The sequence below is a fragment of the Camellia sinensis genome, chromosome 7 (assembly GCF_055761805.1).
Source record: "Camellia sinensis isolate YWXY chromosome 7, ASM5576180v1, whole genome shotgun sequence".
Classification (NCBI taxonomy): domain Eukaryota; kingdom Viridiplantae; phylum Streptophyta; class Magnoliopsida; order Ericales; family Theaceae; genus Camellia; species Camellia sinensis.
Window position 1 is genome coordinate 182506159 of NC_138967.1, and position 20962 is coordinate 182527120.

A 20962-nucleotide genomic window follows, 5' to 3' on the forward strand; every position below is an offset into this window, starting at 1 on the left:
TTTTTCCAATATATTTAACTATATTTATTATTAGTTCTTTCAATACATTTAATTGTATTTATGGCACCATGCTTATTTAATGAATCAATTTGTGGAAGTCTAAAAATCCCATTTCCCTTCTACCTAATAGACTTTTGACTTTGATTAGGTTTTTTTTTTTTTTTTTTAAATCAAAATATAGAAGATTATTTATGATACAAAGATTATATTCGGATATTCAGAATTCAACAAATTATAGAAATTCAATACCTAATTTCAACAAAGAGTAGCATAATATGAAATAAACAACCAATCCAATTATGAGGCTTTTTTTTTATTTATAGTGAATGTTTTTATATTTTAATCAAAATTTTAAAATTTTAGATACAGTAGTTGCATCTAAAATAAAATTTTGATTAAAATATGAAAAATATCAAAAAATAAAAAAAATTAATTTTTTTCTTTCAAAAACTAAACTAATAGAATTCTTTTAGATTTTGTGTACAAAAATTTATTATCAAAATAATGGTTATGGGCTCTTTTTACATATAACACAAAATGCATATGAATAAGTTTTACACTTAAAATGATAGACCCACAACATTACACCTAAATTGTTCCGTACCTAGATTATAGTAATTAAATATTATATATTTATTTATGAGAGTCGCTATTAGTATTCTATTTTATTTTAAATAAACTTCCTTCTTTATATAATAAGGACAAAAAAAAATGAAGTGTATTTATAATTATGTATAATAACATCAAAGAATGAAGTGTATATACAATAAAGGAAAAATGTTTGAGAGCCATAAAATTAGTGGTTCAAATAGTTTGAAATTGTCAAAATGACATCGTTTTGACTTGTTTTGTGCATAAAACGACGTCATTTTAACAGTTTTGAGCCAAATGACTTCTTTTTTTATTAGATTAATTAAAACTTATTTTTATCATTTGCTATATTGGTGTATTTTATTACTTTGAATGGACTGATTATTAAACAATAATATTTGCCATTAAACATTGTAGTTAGTCACTAAAACAACAGTTAATTAAAAATTAACGAATCCGAAAAATTCAAGTATAAATAGAGCCCTCTTTGTGCTTTCTATATCATCATCAACATTGCACAATTTGCTGAGAGCTAAAACGTAGTGTGTGTGTGTTTGTGAGCTCGAAACAACACGAATCGAAGACCTTTGAGGACTCTGATCAGATCAATGGCTACCAAAGTCTATATAGTGTAAGACCTAATCAATCCTTTTCTATCTCTGTTTCTTGTATTGCATTTAATTTCCTGTTTGTTGCTTCTTTTTATCGATTAATCTTAATGCGATCTCTCTAGGTTTTTGTGTTCTACTGTGTTTTTAACTTTTGAATCTATGATTTATCTATCTTTTTGGAGTTTTTATTTGGAATTTGAAAATCTTTGGATCTTTTGACTACTATGCATTCTGAATTTTTTGTGGATAACATGCCGAATCTCATTGTTTTTTTAGTTTTGTGTTCACTGTTAGAATTGATCATCTGGGTTGTGAGCAATGACAAGTTTTTGCTAAGTTAGTGATGATTTTGATATTTTTTGGGTTAATTACACCAAGACACTTTAACTAGATTAACTTGTAGTCGTGCATATTGACCCCTCAACTATGAAAATCGCATGAATACCTCCATTTTTGGAGATGGTCTAAGGAGATGAAAGTGATACATTTTTACAGTTGAGGGGTTCAAAATGTGTGGGTTTCTTAGAGGGGATATTTGGCCATAACTCCTTCCTAGAGCCCCTTTTTCTTGAAAAGGACAAGTTATAATTTTTTTGCTCATAAACTCCTCCAAAATAAAGAAATCTTGTAAGAAGGACAAAATTTTCAGATTTATATTTTATGTGACAAATTTACCCCCTTACACACACACTTTCTATCTCCATCAATTTGTCATCTCTCTCTCAGCTCTTTCTTTCTCTATCTTTTTCTAAGAGCTCTCTCCACCATCACCATCACCATCACCATCACCATCTCCACTACCATGACTACCATCATTTACATTACCTCCATTGTCTCCACCAACACCGTCTCAACCACCGGCACCATTCGTCACCGCCATGGCCACCGCCACCGCCACTACCGTTTCGCACCACCATCTCAACCACAAGCGCCATTCGATGTCACTGTACCACGGGCAACCACCATCGTCATCCTTAGCATCTAAGATCTCAGATCTGAGATTGACGACCTCAGATTTGAGATCTATCATCTCAGATCTGTATTCTCTCCCTCTTTTTCCCTTTGTCTCATCATGTTCTATTTTTCAGACAACAAAATTTTACTCTAGTTTGAATCAGATCTAAGGCAATATATGTGCTATCTCTATCGCTCTATTTCTCTATTTTTTTTCTCGTTCTATCTCTATATGTATATATTTTTATTTTAGTTAATTTTATTTATTTTTATTTTTTTGTGGTCAATATCAGTTTGAATATTGATTTTGAGATCTCAAACAAAAATGTTATTTTAATATGTTCAATAATGAAATAGTAAAATTTTACTCTAATATAGAGTAAAAGTAAAATTTTACTCTTTGTTAGAGTAAAATTTTACTGTTAACTTTATTAATTCAATATTTGATTGATTTCTCATTTAATAGCTATATGAATAATGGTAATAATTATAGTAAGTTTGGTGGTTAGTGATAACAATGGCAAAAATTCACTATTTATATGTTTAAAGCAAATAGTAAAATTTTGCTGTCCAAATTAACAGAGTAAAATTTTACTGTCACTGGAGAATCTCGCTAGAAAATTTTCACAAACTGACAGTGATCGCCAAAAAATTGTCGCCGGCCGGGATGATCAACAATGGCTGGCGGTGGTCGGTGATGGCAGATAATGGTTGGTAGTGGTTGTGCTAATTTAAGAAAATGATAGTTTTTGAGGATATTATTGTCATATTTGTTAAACATTTTAAACTGTGTCCTTAATGAATCAAATGTTTTTATTTTGTCCTTTTGGCAATAAAGTTTGAAATTGAGGGACTCATTACCAAAAACCCATAAAGGGATATTTGCTAATAATTGAGGGGGGTTTGGTGTAATTAACCCAATTCCAAACCCCCCCCCCCCCCCTCCCCCCCCCACACCCACACACACTCACACAACACACACTTTCTCTGTTTCTTGCGTTAATTTCTTGATTGAAGATCGTTTACTGGTCGTAGTAATTAATTAACAAGAAAAAATTATAGTTATTGCTGAAATGCAGATGATAATCCTGAATTGAATTGACAAATCAATTTTATTTTCTGGTATTTTGTGCATAATTGTCACAAGCAATTTGGGTCTTTCCATTTATAGATGTATGCTTGGGTACGTACTTCGTCTTTTTTATCCATATTATCAAAATTGTATCTTTTTGGTTCTTAACCCGAAGGCTTGGATATTGCAAATTCTTCACTCAAAAGATCAGTTGAGCTTTTGCTTTGTTACTGTTCAATGGTAATAGAACTAGAGATAAATTAATGAATCAAATCTTGATGTAATATCTAAACTTTGATTCTTTTAGCATTCTATATAACTGTGTTGGCATCACAACTTTGGGATCAAGTGAACCCGTTTCCACAATGCATGACTTGAGAATTTGTAAGATGTTTCTAGTTCCCATACCTCGTATGTGGATGACCGCAAATGCTATATGAGTCGTGTACTTAATTTGTTTTAGGCATTTTCAGTTTACCATACTGAAGGCACCATTGCTTGATGCAATGGTACAAGTTTAATCAGCCTCACCACCCCTTCCTGCACCCAAGATTGACTGAACCAACTGTGCATAATAGCCTTTGGTATTTACTGACATACAATGGAAATTTATTTCATTTCATTATCTAATAAACAACTAAGATTCTGAAAAATGCTAGTCTTGATAGCTAAACACACAGTGCAAACAACTTCACCCTATAGTTTTTCTTGCAAAGAATAGAAAATCGGGCATGTATTGTTATAGATAGAAGAGTTTTGTTGCAAATGAAACTCTTTGAAAGCTTGCTTCAAGCATAGTCTAAAAAATACAAAAATAAAAATTATCACAGCATTAGATAAAGGGATACAGGAGACGAGGAAAACTTTCTCCTTTTTATACTAGATATCCTGACATTTTAAACATCCACATTCGAAGCTTCCACAAGAGATCTGTAGCTGTGCAAGTCTTTGTGCCTCGTTACTCCCTTCTTTCTCATATCTTGCCGTACAAGTCTTTGTGCCTCTGTATTCCGTATTATAGTATCAAATTATTCAATTTGAGAGTTTTCAATATAGTTACCTTTCAGCAGGATTTGTGCGAGTTACTATTTTTATGCTAATCTAAACTTCTAAGTAAGTTTGCTACAATATCTTTGTCTAAATCTGATGCTTTAGGCTATAATCAGTTGAGGAATCACATAATTAGAATGTTTCATTCTTCCTCATCGGCATAATGCCCACTATGGGGCATTGAGATTTTTTGGCTCTGCTTCAAGAATCCATATGTGTGGGCTTTGTGTCCCTGTTTAAAGGGGTTGATGGTGAAAAAGAACAGATTTTGGGAGGCTGGCTTGCTCCATTACTAGGTGCCTTGTGATTCTGCCTATGATGCACGGATACGGACATAGACACAACATGGACACGGGGACATGCAAATTTTTAAAAAATGGGGACACGACACGCTAGGGACACGTTTAATATATAAAATTTATTTATTTATTGTATGTCTAAAATAAAAAGAAAATCATTAATTTTTATACAATTACAATAATAATAAAATTAATAAACATATTTTTTAAATTTTTTTAATAAAAAATGAGTCTTTTTAAATACAAATAATTTATTTTATGAATTTTAGGTTTAACAAAAATAAGGATAAGAAAAAGAAAAAAGAAAAAAAAAAGAGGGAAGAAAAAAAAGGAGGAGAGAGAGAGAGAGAGAGAGAGAGAGAGAGAGAGAGACGGGTGAATTAGCAAAAGGGGGAAAAAATAAAAAAGAAACAAAAGAAGGGAAAGTGAAATCAGAGAGAGAGAGAGACAGAGAATAGGAGAAGACGAAGAAAAGGGAGGAGAAGAAGGAGACAGAAGACGAAAAGGAGGAGGAGAAGAAAAAGAAGAAGAAGAGAGCAGACGAAGAACACCTTTGCTTCTTCAATTGATCTGAATAGGTTAGGGCTTGTCTCCTCTCCTCCCTCGATCTCTGTCTTCTCTCCTGCCTCAATCTCTTTCTCTGTCTCTATTTCTCTTTCTCTGTCTCCTCTCCGCCCTCGATCGCTTTCTCTCAAACAATTAGGGCTTCGATCAACCTCATGCGTGTCCGGAAAGTGTCGTAGCATGTCTGACTGAAAAATTCAAGAAAAAAAAGGACACGTTAGAGAGAGTGTTGGACATGTGTCCACCGCGTGTCTGAAGTGTGTTCGTGTCCGACACGTGTCCAACATTCATACACAGGCCCTGGGGATGTGTCGGTGCTTCATTGGTAGAGGCAATGAAGTGGGCATGGATAAAGAGAGTAAAGAAATTAAGGAAAGAAGATGAATTTCTTAAAGCATCTTTGATAATGCTAATTTGCAAGGTTGTTAAGATCACGATCCGGATCGTAGGATCGTACGATCCTACGATCCCAAATATACCATTCGATCCAACTTGTATTTTGGATTGGGCCCATGTTAGGATCGTGGTGGGATCGGTAGGATCATAATTGGATCGTGATTCCATGCGATCCTGTTTAATAGGGATTTTTTTTGTTGCCTTTAAGTCAAACATCCCTTTATCGGACAAAGGAAGGACAAAAAATAACTCTCTGAGTTGCGATTAGGGCAAGAGAAATTGGACATCAAACTTCAAATTTTGTGTAACTACTAACTAGGTATGCTCCTTTTCTGTCTTCTTCTTATTCGCTGCTTCTTCTTCTTCTTCTTCTTCATTGCTCTTCTTTTTCTTCAAATCTTCCTTCTCTGTCTTCGTCTTCTTCTTCTTCTTCGACTCGTCTTTGCTTCGAATCCACCTTCTCTGTCTTTGACTTCTTTTTCTTCCCTTCAAGTTCTGTTTCTATTTGATGTATTATATATATAATATTTATATATATATATATATTTGTGTGCATAAAAGCCAAAAAACTTATTTTTTTTCAATCACTTTTTTTTTTTATATATATATTTATAATATACATATACATATATTTATAATATTTGTATATATATAATTAATGTTGATTATAGCAATGATGATAATTTCGGCGACCATGATGACTTATTTTAATCTTTTATTTGTTCTACCCTTATTTAGTTTTTCTTCTTTTCATTAAAAAACAGTGACAATGGTGTGCAAGTGTGGGTATTTTTTTTAATTATGTTTTTGACTTCTTTTTTTGAGAAAAAATGTTGAATGCTACCTTTAATTGCTATATATATATATATATATATATATTTGTTTTGAGTTATTCGATATTCATTTTGATAGTATTACTTAGTCATATAAAAATTATTACATTTTTTTTATCATTCTAGTAGGATCTTACGATCCTCGCTCCGATCCTACAATCCAATCCAGCTAACCCCAAAACGATCCTGTGTAGGATCCCGATCTTAACAACCTTGGTAATTTGGCCCATTTTATAAGTTTCCATGCAGAGTGTTGGGTGCTTTGAGCTGTCAGTATTGTACTGCCACATTTTGGGATTATTTGTTGGTGCTCTTATCATTTTCAGAGATGGAGCATTCATCACCTTTCAATGTCTTTTTTCACCATGCCAGCATTTGCCACACTTTAGTTATGGGCCTGCGTCTCTGCACTGTGATTTAATTATACAAAAAGTGTCATACATTTTTACACCTTGCATGCAACCTAATATCTTTTAGGAAAATGTTTGAGACCCCAAAAAATGCTCTCCTAATTTGACCCACAGTGATGTGCATGATAGATGTCAATTTTTGATTTGTCACACATTCAAGTACATAGGCCCAACTCCCTTGCCACATCATTATGGATGAATTTGTGGGTTTAAATTTTGGAGTCTTTAGCATTTCTCTGCATTTGGGAAGTAGGTTGACTTTTTGGCCTTTTGAGCCTGGGGCTAAAAAGCCTTGTTTGGAAAGGACTTTTTGGCTTTTTTGACTTTTTGTGAGAGAAACAATGTAATGATTATGGGTTGGATGTGATGTTTTGTCTTATTGGGTTAAAAAGCTTATTTTGTCTTTTTGTGGCTAAAATAGCTCTAAACCCAACCCAACCCTTCTTCCCAAACGAAGCCGCATAAACTTTTCAGTGGTTGACTTTTGACTTGTGTTCAAAACAGACTGTCACTTGCTAGTAAGAAGTAGAATATTTCCAATTTTCTAATGTTCTCTACCATGTGCGTAAATAGCAATTCTCTTAACATTGATTGTCAAACTTTCTATCCTGTTATAGGTACTATTCTATGTACGGACATGTAGCGAAACTAGCAGAACAGATAAAAAAAGGGGCTGCATCTGTGGAAGGAGTTGAAGCAAAACTATGGCAGGTAGATGCTAATCTTCAGAAGGCATTGTGTATTTATTTTAGAAATAACTATTAAAAGACTAATTACATCTTCTGAAGAATCTAGAATTGATGACCTTTGGAGTTTAATTGCCTAACTGTGACTTGATGTCGTCATTAATGCATTTTTCCAACTATTTTGAGGTGTACATTTTTGTTTGCTTAAAACATATATCATCAATTTTTAAGTTTTCAGATCTTTACTCTTGTAACGAGTTCCTAAGATTTCAGATATTTTCTCACTATTTCGATGATTTCATTTACATCTCTCAATTGCCCCCGCTTGTCCTTTTAGAACATTATCCTTGTATAATGGTGGTCCTTGTCAGTGGTGCTGTCCTTGTTTATCTCTCCGGGTCTGCATCTTTCTAATTTTTCCCCTTCGCTCTTGCATCCTTTTAAATTCATTTATATCTGACCCTGTCTTTCTTGTAAAATTCTTGGCTTATCCTTTCCTCTCGAGGTTTAACTTAAACTTGTTCTGTTGAACCGGAAACTTCATTATATTATTTTTGCTAATTAACGTTCTTACAAGATTTCAATTTTCTGTTCTGATTATAGTTACTGGCCATAATTTTGATTCAAGAAATTTATTTTTCTAATCTTTGACTATATATAAATGGGCGATGATTGTAAGCTATTTATATTTTTTTTGGTTAATTGAAATGGGGCAAAAAGAAATTGGCCACTTTCTTCCCTAGCCTTTAGGAAGAAAACTCAACAAAAGTTCACCAAGTTTAGTTCCGGGAGTCTGGGCGGTGGGATGGGTACAAACCTAACATTGACCATTATGTACAAAGTGCTCTACACATTTCCGGGTTAGCATGTGTGGTTCTTGCTTGATCATGACTTCTACTTCAGCATGCTGCATGAATCCTTGTTCTACGCTTTCTTAAAATGAGTTACTTTTCTTGTGGAGCAGGTCCCCGAGACACTACCAGAGGAGGTGCTCGGTAAAATGAGTGCACCTCCAAAGGGCGATGTGCCACTAATTACACCCAATGAACTTGCTAACGCTGATGGGTTCATTTTTGGCTTCCCCACAAGATACGGGATGATGGCTGCTCAGTTCAAAGCGTTTCTTGATGCAACTGGAGGTTTATGGAGAACACAACAGCTTGCAGGCAAACCTGCTGGAATCTTCTATAGTACTGGATCCCAAGGCGGTGGACAAGAAACTACCGCGTAAGTTCTTGTTTGGCAGTTTTCTATTTAACCATATACAGAACAGCAATTTGAAATCCAATGAAGCAAAATCATCCAACTAAAATGGTTTTTCTCATTGTTGTCAAATTGCGAATCGAATCATGAATTCGAAAATAGTGAATTGTAAATCTTATTGAATTGTGAAATGTAAAATTCACTTTATTTAGCATAATATATAATTTCATATATGTATAAACATATAAAATACACAGTTTTTAAAATAAAATAAATATCAATATAACTAAATTCTATATATGTTTATTCATATAAAATCACATATATCAATATAACTAGTTGGTCTCTTTATTTATTTATTTTGTTTTGGAAAATGATTTCATTTTATTCATTATACAATTAGAACTAAATCACTTGAATGTCAATGAATTGTAGTGAACTGTAATTGAATCATAAGATTAACTCAATCTAAGAATCAACTATACGGATCAAATTGTTTACTTGAAACTCCTATTGAATTGGGAATCGTAAGCTTCTGAAAACCGTGGTTTTTCTTAGGTTGACTGCCATTACCCAACTGGTTCACCATGGAATGATCTTTGTGCCAATTGGCTACACATTTGGAGCGGGCATGTTTGAGATGGAACAAGTGAAAGGTGGAAGTCCTTACGGCGCAGGGACATATGCTGGCGATGGCTCGAGACAACCATCTGACCTCGAGTTGGAGCAGGCTTTCCACCAGGGCAAGTACATTGCCGCTATAACAAAGAAACTCAAAGAAGCTGCTTGATTTCTATTCATAAACAACAATACTATTTGGCATTATTACAGTTTTTTTTTTTTTTTTTTTTTTAAATAAATTTGTCTAGGACTTCAGTGTCCTATTTCTTTCTGATTGTAAAATATTGTTCTTGCCTTAATTGGATTACAGGCATTGTATGTATTGTACTAAGTACAATGGTTTTTCTCAATAATAAAAGTGTGTTTGCTTTGTTTTCTCTCTGACTAGACTGAAAATCAATTGGCCATACTTATGTCTCTTTTCATTCTCTTTTTATGGAAGTACTAATGGGTCCACATTCCCTCCCCTTCCAGATTGGACCGTGTTGTTTGGCCCGTAATGCCTATCCAGGTTCCTTCTTGACCCATGTTATCAAGGGAAAAGGAAAATGATGAGGGAACTGAAATTACTTTTACATGTTTTTTCTGGTAATTAAACAAAAAACTGGATTATTTTTATTAATATTTTTTACTCATTTTAATAACACACCCTAAAATCAAGGAACAAATTTAGCTTCTTTTTATTTAGTTATTTTCTTTAAATGTTTTTTTTCTCTCCATAAATTCAAGATCTAAACATATAAAAATTGTGACATGTTTACATCTAAAATTGTCCATTTGTTTCGAACTTTAATCATCAGATGTGTACAAAACATTTGAAAGAAATTATCTTCTTTCACTTCATTTTCTTTTCCTACGTATTCTCTCTTTTTATTTATTTATTTTTTTTCTTCCATAACATCAAGATCCAAAATTGAGGACTTTTTTAATCAATATCTCCACTGCTCTCAGTACTTCTCTTCTTGTTGCCTCATCAATGAATATTTTAGTTTTTGGTTTGGCAGTTCTTGTGTATGATGCATTTATTTATATATTAATCCTTGCTATGTGTGCTTTTATTTTTACAATAATTCCATACTGTCCTCTCTCTATATATAATATCAGAAACTTAAAAAACAATCTATTAGTTTGTAAATGACTGCAATGTGGTTATCTAAAGAATGATTAAGTATTATATGAAGGTGTATTATGTAATAGTGCGCTTATCGACCAAACTAGAATTCAAAAAATAATGAGAAATTAGACTTAGAAACTTTTTAAAAAAAGTATTCAAAATATAGCTGTTGGTGGGGGCAGTAGACCCCATTTTGGAGCCTACTTTCACATTACCGTTAGGCTTAAGAGACCCCATCTTAGACCTGCGATAATTTGAAATAGTCATATAAAAAATCAAAATGTTTAGCTATCAATAATAACATTATAAGATTATATTTATCTTAAAAAATAGATAATTTATATTCAAAATTATTATTATTGTATATTTTTTTAAGACAATTATAATTTCATTTTTTTGGCATAATGAATTAGTCAATAGATGCTACAAAACGAATAATTCAGAATATGAAGTCAAACTAAGATGAATTCACTGGATCTTATAAAATCTCTCTATGTTTAAATCATGAATTTGGATATAGATTTGGAAAATGAAAAAAATTGAACTTATATTTCATTAACATTTTATTTATTTTATTTATTTTTCTCTTTAACTTTCTATCAAATTTGTGATCCAAACATAACCTAATGCCCACAAGAGAGAATTCATTTACTAATAAATAATGCTTAAAAGTTAAAGAATAATTGTAACAAATTGACGTCACACACCACATGCTTAACAAGCATAATTATCATCTATGCTTGTAGGTTCTTTCTTTTTGTATTCATTTGTGCTTCTAAGCTAAGCTGATAAATGTCAACTTCAAAATTAACATCCATGAATGTGATAGATTTACATCATCATAAAATTTTATTTAAAATTAAAAATAATTATTTTCTTTAAAAAGCGTATACTAGTAACATGGTAGGTGTAGATCTTTGATGTGTAATAACTTTCTTTGATGAAAAATGAAATAGAGATAGTAGTCCCTATCAAAAGATATATTACAATTTTTTTGTTTTTTTCTCGTAAATAGAAGATATGTTCGAATATCACATTAAAGAGTTTTTCTTTTCTTTTCTTTTCTTTGAAGAGCATAATCACATTAAACCATTTGATTATATTAGTCAGCTATATCAGTCATTCTTTGATATATAAAAAACAATTCCTCTCAGGAATTTACCTGTTTTCTGTAAATGGATTTGTCTAGATTGTTAAATATAGTGTATATATATATTCTCTTCATATTTATGTCCATATTGAATTCATTCCTATAGGATTATCATACCTCCTTGGCGAAGGGAGTGAAGGCCCGGGGAGGTCACGTGCCCTCTTAAATTTTGAGATTTTTTTTTTTTTTAATTTGACAAACATAAAGAAAATATTTTAAATAAAAAAATTATAAAAAAATTATTAGAGTGAAATGTCAATGACATTTTAAAATTTATGAGAACAATAATGGTTGTTTTAATTGAAAATGAAAGGACTACTATAAACCATATTATCTATGAAAAGTTTTGAATGTAACGGTGATGTCATTATTATTGACATGCAAGTATAAATAATCTCACTATAATAAAGATATGAAATTATTGGATTGTTAGTTATATTTGACATGTGAGGCTTACTCTCTATGTGTTTATATACTATTAGTTGGTGAAATCACATATCAATGATGACGTGATATTACCATTATATTGAATTTTTAATCAAATTTTGTATAAATTTTTTTTTATCATTATATAATTTATTTTAAGACTTATATCCATATTTTTTTTGTATTGTCTATGATACACTAATTATAAATAGCATTATTTTTTTGATATTTCTCGAAATCAATTGTAAAAACTTGCGTGAAATATTTTTGTAAAAATTTTTGATACTGTAATTAATAAGTGTCTCCTCTAATTTAATTTTCTGACTCCGTCACTGCTCTTATATAAAGAAGTCATGTATTCATTGTTTATACACTAATGATTAATACAGAGTTTCTCTTTTCTCTCACTCTCTTTCTCTTTCTAATATTATAACATAGATTTTGAAATATTTTGATTAAAAAGAAAATAAAGCGTTGTGCCTTATGTATATATATATGAGTATTATATGTAATATTGTGAGTGTTTGGGAAGTTGCTATTTTAATAAGTTATTTTATTTTTTGATTATTTTAATAGGATAAAATTTTTGTGTTTGGAAAGATGATTAAATTTTTTTGTAGTTAGATGTGATATTTGTGAGAGAAAAAGTGAAATGATTATGGGTTTAATGTGACATTTTGTCTTATTAACTACTTTAATCTATTTTATCTTTTTGTAAATTTTAATCCTACACCATGCTATTTTATTTTTTATTTTTTTCTTTTCAAACACCCCCATTGATTGACAAAGTAAGGGGATTTGAGGAGAGCAAAAAAATAAATAAATAACAAGAAAAAAGTGAAAAAAAGGCTTTTCATTCACTTTTCTTTCTCTTTATTCAAACCAACATCTATTAATTACTTGAAGTGATTTTAGAAATAATGACCCTATAAACTTTAAAACTTGTTAAGAAGCCAAAAAATTGTAATTGGTAAACGAAAAATTCAAACCACCTTTTATTTCTTTTTCTTTTTCTTTTTTTTTTTTTTGCATGGGTAAATGGATTGCAAAAATTAATACAACCTAAACAAAATTTTTGGATTAAATTTTTTTTTCTTTTTGTGAAAAGAAATATACAAAAAAAAACTCTCAATCTCTGTCCAGGTCAAGCTAGGGTTTTCATTTTGTGGGTTTTAAAATGTTTGGGTGTGGTGTAGTTAAGATCTATTTAACTATTTTTTTATTTTATTTATTTATTTTTTCTTTTTTTTATTATAAAAATCATAAAGCCGAGGGGTTAGTTGTGTGAATGGGAGCAATAGTAGTAGGGGTAGTTTGTATTTTTCAAATCTTTCTTGATTCATTTCATTCCCTATACCTTTAATTTCATACTTTTAATAAAATTTTCACTTTACTGATAAAAAAAAAATTTACTTTAAGGTTGTGATATCACAAACATATCTAATCAAGTAAACAAAAACTATAAATCCAAGGTTTATCTTAGTAGGAGGAGAATGCAATCAAATAGCTTACCACCTAAGAAGTCACAGATTCAAATATCACGAAAGCTATTCAAAACTTAAAGTCACTGTAAATTTACCTCATCGTTAATTTTAGAATCCAAAAAAATGAAAAAATTATAAAATATTTCATAATATTTTTTTTTTTATAAAGCCAAGCATTACTCAAGTTGCAAAGGGACCATCCATGTTTCAAAAATCAATTGTTTGTGTGTCAACTGTCAAACCAATGTATAATTCCATGGTTTAAACATGAATGAGAGAGAGAGAGAGAGAGTTGGGTTTTGGCTTCTCTCCACCTTCCAATGGAAATGCTTCAAAGTGACCAATCGTTAAAGCACAAAAGAATGATTAATAGTTCCTAGACCTATATCTTTCTAATTCTTATACAAAAGTACATTAAAATAATCAATAATACTATATGTAAATAATTTTTTTTTAAAAAAAGTTAATTAGTTTAGATTTATTTTGAATGTCTTTCTTATTGAATAATTTGATATATATATTATTAGCCGTCTTTCTTAATAATTTTTTGAATCAAAATTCAAGTTGAGGATGGTTTAGATTCGAATCTACCTTTACATTTTGTTTTTCTCTTTGTATGTCTCTTTACATCTGCACTTGATAGGTTGAATAGTTCGAAATACATTATTAAATTCAATTATTAACAATTTAAGCTTTTCTTTTAGGTTAATTAGTGATAATTTAACACTTACCACACTTAAAATAAATTTAAACCACTTATTTTTTAAACACTATTCTAATAAAAATAACATTGCTGGAGGGGGAGTTAAAGAATTCAGTTTTCCTTCAAAGAATTGGTGTTCTGGACCATCATGCTTCGGTTAATTGTGTGTTCTGTAGAAATGTTTTTGAAACAGTGTCTCATGTGATGCTCTGGTGCCCTTTTATTTGGCAAATTTGGTCTGATCTTTTGAACTGGTGGGGGATGCAGTGGGTTGTACCTGCTACTGTGGATGGTCTTCTTCAATGGTGAAGGAGTTTTAAATGGAGAAAGCTTGATAACAAAATCTGGAAAGTAATGCCTTTGGCAATCATGTGGTCAACATGAAGGTATAGAAATGATGTGGTGTTCAATGGGAAGCAAGCTATTTTGGAAGAGATTTCCGTCTTGATTAAGTTGAGAATTATTTTCTGGGTAAAAGCTCACACCAAGGAGTACCCTTATACAGTGCAGGATTTCATCTCCAATTTGCAACAGATTAGATGTTAATTAGGCTGTCTTGTTTGGTCATTCTGGTTTTCGATAGTTTGGTGTTCTGTTGTTTAGTCCTGTTATAGTATTTGCTGTTGGGTGTTGTTTGTCTTGTTAATGGGTTTGGTTTTTTTTTTTTGTTTTTTGTTTTTCTTTGTTTGGTTTCTCACCAAACTTGCGGTGCTAGCACATGATTGGGTGATCATGTCGGTGCCAACATAGTTGGGATGAGTATGATATACTATGATACTTGTTGCATTTGTTCCCCTTTATTAATTTTTTTTTTACTATAATAGCCTTCTTTCATCAATAAAATTTCATTTTGTTAAAAAAAAAATAAAAATAAGATTAGTGTAAAATAAAATTCAATAATAATAATGATCTAAAAGGAGTGAAGTGGGCACATCCTCTGACTTCCACTAACATATATATATATATATATATATATTCCAAAACATATAAACATATAAAAAGTGAAATTTCTAATCAAATGATCTCCCCCACATCCTCTCTCTGTCTCTCACTCACTGCTATTCTGGGATTCAATTATTCCTTTCATTTCTTTTCATCTTTTGCTTCTTTTAAACTAAAGCTAGTGCCATGCACATGGAGAATACAACAATTCAAAGCTCCTTTATCCTCCAAGTCCTCAAAACTAAAAATAAAAATAACAAAAATAAAGCAAATTAATTCTCTATTAATTAAATAACTAATTTACACATTTTCTCTAATTCTAGCACCTGTTCTCATTCCTAATTACCAACCCTTTAATCATAATTCTTCAATTATTACAAAGACTTCAATTAATGGTCCCTAATAACAGCCAAAGCTGCATCATCATTTTGCCTGCAGCTGCCCCCAACAATGGCATGTCCTTTAATAGATAACCAATCATAAAAAATAATGGAGACTATTTCATTCAGAGTGCTTCGTTTTTATTTTTTATGATTGGTTCTATTTTCCTAAATTTATTGTTCCTTCTATCTTTATCATCCCCAACTTAGCTAGGGTTTGATGAATAACGTTACAGACACAACCTTTGGCTCAAAAAAATTTGCAAAAAGTGAAATATGTGACCTAAATTTATCTCTAGAATGGTGTGAGCCACACAAAATGAATCCAGGCCACACACTATACTTTCTGTATCAAATCAAACCATTCGGGTTTGATAAGATATCTAGCTCCAACGATCGGTCCCATGCCCGAATGTGGGTGGCTTCTTCTGGTTTCCTTGTTTATCTAAAGGTTCCTCCAAATGTAGGGCCCCAAAAATCAACTGTTGTCTCATGAGTTACCGGGTAGGTGCTTGAAACCGGTACCAAACATAATCCTCGACTTCTAAGATCTTGCTTTGCTCCTTCTGGGTCCTTTGATTTCTCAGATTTCTGCGCGATGAGGATCGAAAATGTCTTAATCATTTTCGAAAAAAGGAGAAGAGTAGAGCATTACTAACAAGATTTCAGCATTTATAGTTGATTATTTCATGGTTAGGAGGAATAAAGAGAGTTTTGTACCTTCTGGTGTTGTATGGAACCTCCACTTTTCATGTATGGACTGCCGAAAGCCTGATATATTGTCTAAGAAAAAAGAAGAAAACATGTATAAGAAATGGTTAATTAAGGCCTTTTTCTTGTTTTGTATAGAATTCTGTTGAGAATATAAATAATAAAGATTACTCTCTTTTCGAACTCGGATTATTGTTGCAACTCAAGAAAGTTAAACATCGTCGCCACAAAATAAAAATATGGAGCACAAAAAGGGAGAAGTGGTTTGATGGAAAGAAAATGGTAAAGGAAGATGACGAAGGAGAATCAATGTTGGAAGTCATGCAGAAATTTTAGCTCTGATATCATGTTAAATTATTAATCAACAACGTATCTTAAAACATAAGCTATTAGAGGCACGCAATTGTGCTTCCCTGCTTCACCAAGAAAAACATTGCTTTTGTGGGTGAATGGTACGCTACGAATTCATGCTTGTCCTTGTGAAGGAATCTTAATCCGTATCTTGCTCTTTTCTTTTGCCTCAAAAGTAACCATTGCTAGATATATCCTCAACGAGTTGAATGAACTTTGACATAAATTTATTTATTTTTATTATTATTTACATCCTCAACAAATTGGTAGAACTTTTCACAATTATGTTACAACAAAGATTCTTATGGTACTTACATTAACTTGATCATGGAGGAACTTTATGTATTCAATTGCTTCAGAGAGCACTGAAGCTGTGTCAGTCTGAAACAAAACATGATTCAATCAATCAAAGTAAGTTTTAATTTTTATGAATTCAGAAAAGAAAAAGAAAATGATCTCTACTATATCTTTTGTAGTGAAAGTAAAGATATGATACACACACAAGTTTACCTTTCCGAAAGGCGAAACTAATTGTTGGAGCGCAGTGATTCTGTCCCCCATCTTCTCTTTCCTCACCTATGAATAAAGCTATATGAGTTTTCATCGATGGCTATGAAAGAACAAAACAAAAGGTCATGTCTTGTTTGATTGTGTTTTCATTTTCTGGAAAACACAAGATCGTAAAAAGATTTTGTAAACTTGCGCGTACCTTAAAAGGTGGCAAAGGTGAAGTTGTTTCATTACGCGGCCTTTTGTTTGATGCTTCACTGCCACTACTTTTTTTTGCCTCCCGAACCTCCGACGTAATCTGCATATTTAGAAAAGATTACAATCTAAAAAAAGTCGAAACCCTAGTTGTTATCATGAAAAGTTATCACCGTTCATTCAAATCTTTTTTCACTAACCCGTTACCTTAGGTTTCTCATCGAAGGTTGGTGGAGGAAACGGCGGTTGCAAGGGTGGGAAAAAGCTTGGCCGGACATCGTTCATGGCGGCTGCGGTTGCATTCCAAAACGGAGTGTTGTTGGAGAATTGCAATTGACTATGTGGTTGTTGTTTGGGAGGTGAAGTTCTTAGGAACTGAGAATATTTGGACCATGAATTAGGCAATAGTTCATCGGAGTTCAAGCCAAAGCTTGGCGGATATGGATAATTCATTGGTCTATTCTCAAAATCAGACTGTTGTTGTTGTTGTTGACTATCTGATCCTAAAACTCCGTGTAGTATCGTTGAAGGGCTTCCATAAGAAATTTGATCTATCTGAAAACTAGTAGCTAAGCCTTGACATGTAACAACACTATCGAACTGTGGTTGATCCAATGAAAAACCCCGGTTTGCGGTGACTGAGGAATCGTCAGAGCCGCCGGAATATATTTTCTGTCTCCACTGGCCTTGTGATGACCCTATCCCAGTTTCTTGCTGAAAACTGGCGGTTGAGCGCAAATCGTCTTGAAGCACTGGACGGAAACTATCGGCTTTTCCACCGCCACGACTGCCAGAAACATAAAATAAAATAAAAAATGAACAATCTAAGCATCAATATGAATTTGTTATATAGAAATTGAAAATTTGAGGGGAAAAAAAGGAAGATCGATGTTGTTCTTGTTTTAGGGTTCTTGAAATACTGAACTTACAGTAGGCAGTGAGATTCGAATACAAGAAAACTGTTAAAATTCTAGTTTTAGTTTTAGGGTTTTGAAATACTGATAACTTACAGTAAAGTTGGGTTCCAATCCATGGCCTGAGCTGAAAGGCCTAAACGCATCATTTGTAAGCTAGGATCCACCAGTACGCTGCCACTGTCGCCACCACCAGAATCTTGCCCGGGCATCTTCTGGGTATCATGGAAAACCATTGAACTACCCGATACGGAGACCGAATCCATCGAAGACCGTGCTTTGAGGTCGACAATCTCTGTCGGCCATCCAAAGCTTCCCACACTACTCAGTGCAGACGATGACGGCGGCGACGCCCCGCTGTCGAACCGGTTTCTCGATGAATTTGAGTCCCACCAGTTTCCACTGCCTATCTGGAATTCATCAGCCATGATCAGTAGCGAGTTCAGCTTCTTTTATATTTGATATCTCTCTCTTTTTCCCTGTTTTTTTATTTTTTTTGTCTGCTGATTCTTCAATTGGTGTGTAAAGATTCTCTAGTTCTTGGGGGGTTTCTTTCTTTTGTGGGTTGTCTTGGTTCTCATAAAATGATGAACTGAAATCGATTCTATGCATCTCACTATTTATACCAACTTAAGCAAAGAAATGAACAGAAATTTAGTTGACTTTTATGACGGGGGTGTTGATTAAGATTAGATAGAGGAAAGGTCAATTTGAAACCAAATTCACATGCTTAGCCAAGTAAAACAAATATATAAAACTAAACTCCCTTTTTATTTCTTTTCTTTTTAAAATTTCTTTTATGTATTTCTTTGTTTTTGTTGAATTCAATGAAAAAAATAGAAATATTTTAGCTTTTATTTTTTTTATTTTTTTTTGTGGTTTCCCATTAAGTCCATGACAAGTCAATATTGATAGTGCATGACAAAAGTATACAACTTAATTTACCTAGAAAATCGCTTCTCTCCATGAGTTGTGAGAGGAGTGGGCCTCATTCTCATCAAATTTATTAAAAATAATTTTGTGGTATTGAGAATTCGCGTATTTAAGCTTGTTTTGGAAGTAAGAAAAATTATTGTCTTATTTAGATCACGTCACCTATCTATTGTTTTGTATATATTTTTTAAAAAAAGTAAAAAAATATCAACAAATCAGCTTTTTTCTTGCTTCCCAAAACAAGTCTTATTAAGAAGTTGTAAATTGGTCTTTCTTTCTCCCAAAAAAAAAAGAAAAAAATCGCCAGTTGTTTGTGCTAGAATTCAACAAAAATAAAAATAAAGTTTTTGTATGTATGAGGTGTGTTCACTTAGTTAGGGAAAATTTCTGATGACTCATAACTAATATGCCTTTCTAGTGAAAAAGTATCTAATTATTCCAAATTACTGCTTATGTGGTGCTTATACTATCTTATCTAATTTGGGGATAAATCCCTAATGACTCAAACAAGTACACAATAACATGATATTCTCAAAAGATAGATTAATTGATTGATAAAATGCACAACCATAGTTCACATTTTGGCTTTTATCCTTCCCAAATGTACTTTTATTTTTATATTTTAAATTTTAATTTAAAAAAAAATAAAAAATATTACCAAAAAGGTCAATTTTTTTATTTGTTCAAAAAAGAAATGAATCTCTACCCTTCAAACTTGATAAGATAGCACACCAAGAGTGGTCTAAGATTGCATATGATTGGTCTTATCTCGGGTGCCAACATAGTTGGGATGCGAGGTTTTGACAATGATACAATTCTATCCATAGCCTTGTTGTTGTATACTTTTATCTTATATTAATAAATTCTTTTTTGCAGATTGAAAAAGAGTGGCCTGAGGTGTCTGAGGTGCAGCCCAAGCAACAAACTGAGCATAAGGCACAACAGTTGCATAAAAGCCAGCTCAGACAAAGACACAAGTGCAGCCTCATCAGTTAGCCTTAACATCTCGTGTATCACAGACATGTATGGTTAGTGAACCCAGCTGTTACAGCTGTGTGAGCTGTGGTGTTTAGGCAGTTAGAATAAAGTAAGTTAGAGTTTGTTATCAGTAAACTAGCCTAGTATATAAACATGAATAAAGCTTGAGACCCCCAGTGGGGGTACTGGGGGTCCTCACTGATTGGTCCAAAAAAAACAATTTTTTTTTTTTTTTTTTTTTAAAGTTTTTGGCCATTGCCAGCCCCCCACGTGGAGGTGGGGGTGCTGGGGGCCGTTCCCTGCTGGGGGTCCTGGGGGTCTTCAGCAGGGCTCTATAAACATTTGTATCCATTCTCTGATTAATCAATCAAGATATTAGATTCACAATTTCATCAAAACCCAAAGCCAATGGTGTGAAATTTAAAAAAAGAAAGGTGTTTGGTTTTAGTTTTTTGAAAACATTTTTTAGAAAATTCTACTTTCTTATTTTTCTTATTTTTTTGTTTTTACTAAATTTTTTTAATATTTTAAGCAATTTTTTGAATTTTAAACACACCTAACATAAATACACTTAAAAAGTATAATTTTGTGAAAAAAAATCTTTAAAAAATTCACTAAATACCAAAAATATGAAAATTTAGTATATTTCTTGTATTTTTGTGTATTTATTAATTTTTTAAAATATTTTTTTATAAATATTTTACTTTTTATATACATCTAAGTAAGGTGCATTTAAAAAAGTAAAAAAAAAAATATTTAAAATTTTAAAAATATTCACTAAAAACAAAAAAAAAATACAAAAAACTCAATTTTCAAAAAATTTAATTCAAAAAACTGAAACCAAACACATTTATTTCAAAAGAAAAATCCATATTTTTAAT

General features: G+C 32.0%; 2 protein-coding genes across 3 annotated transcripts; one reads left to right on the top strand and one right to left on the bottom strand.

Moving 5' to 3' along the window:
• The first annotated feature begins 976 nt into the window (after positions 1-976).
• On the top strand, positions 977-9671 carry LOC114280892 (putative NAD(P)H dehydrogenase (quinone) FQR1-like 1). The gene is made up of 4 exons (XM_028223327.2): positions 977-1222; positions 7398-7491; positions 8431-8693; positions 9228-9671. Exons 1-4 carry the CDS (start codon positions 1200-1202, stop codon positions 9457-9459), a joined length of 612 nt encoding a protein of 203 aa, XP_028079128.1. The 5' UTR covers positions 977-1199; the 3' UTR covers positions 9460-9671.
• Positions 9672-15372: 5701 nt separating this feature from the next.
• On the bottom strand, positions 15373-18898 carry LOC114280978 (transcription factor bHLH123). 2 transcript variants are annotated; one of them, XM_028223498.2, is made up of 7 exons: positions 18267-18898; positions 17464-18043; positions 17261-17359; positions 17062-17127; positions 16867-16932; positions 16210-16272; positions 15373-16080 (listed from the first exon to the last, which is right to left on the bottom strand). In XM_028223498.2, the coding sequence occupies exons 1-7, from the start codon at positions 18596-18598 to the stop codon at positions 15931-15933; spliced, it is 1356 nt and encodes a 451-aa protein (XP_028079299.2). In that variant the 5' UTR covers positions 18599-18898; the 3' UTR covers positions 15373-15930. The 2 variants fall into 2 exon arrangements, with proteins under 2 accessions (XP_028079299.2, XP_028079227.2); XM_028223426.2 differs by having other exon boundaries at positions 15373-16104.
• Between the last annotated feature and the right edge of the window lie 2064 nt (positions 18899-20962).

What these genes read in the sequence shown, in the direction of transcription:
- LOC114280978 (XM_028223426.2), bottom strand. Translation starts at nt 18,598, where the DNA reads ATGGCTGATGAATTCCAGATAGGCAGTGGAAACTGGTGGGACTCAAAT. An exon ending in CCTTCGATGAGAAACCTAAG is followed by an intron (nt 17,360 to 17,463) that starts GTAACGGGTTAG and finishes CTAAATATGCAG; the next exon opens with ATTACGTCGGAGGTTCGGGA. An exon ending in GTTCCATACAACACCAGAAG is followed by an intron (nt 16,105 to 16,209) that starts GTACAAAACTCT and finishes AAAATGATTAAG; the next exon opens with ACATTTTCGATCCTCATCGC.
- LOC114280892 (XM_028223327.2), top strand. Translation starts at nt 1,200, where the DNA reads ATGGCTACCAAAGTCTATATAGT. An exon ending in GCTACCAAAGTCTATATAGT is followed by an intron (nt 1,223 to 7,397) that starts GTAAGACCTAAT and finishes ATCCTGTTATAG; the next exon opens with GTACTATTCTATGTACGGAC. An exon ending in TTGAAGCAAAACTATGGCAG is followed by an intron (nt 7,492 to 8,430) that starts GTAGATGCTAAT and finishes CTTGTGGAGCAG; the next exon opens with GTCCCCGAGACACTACCAGA.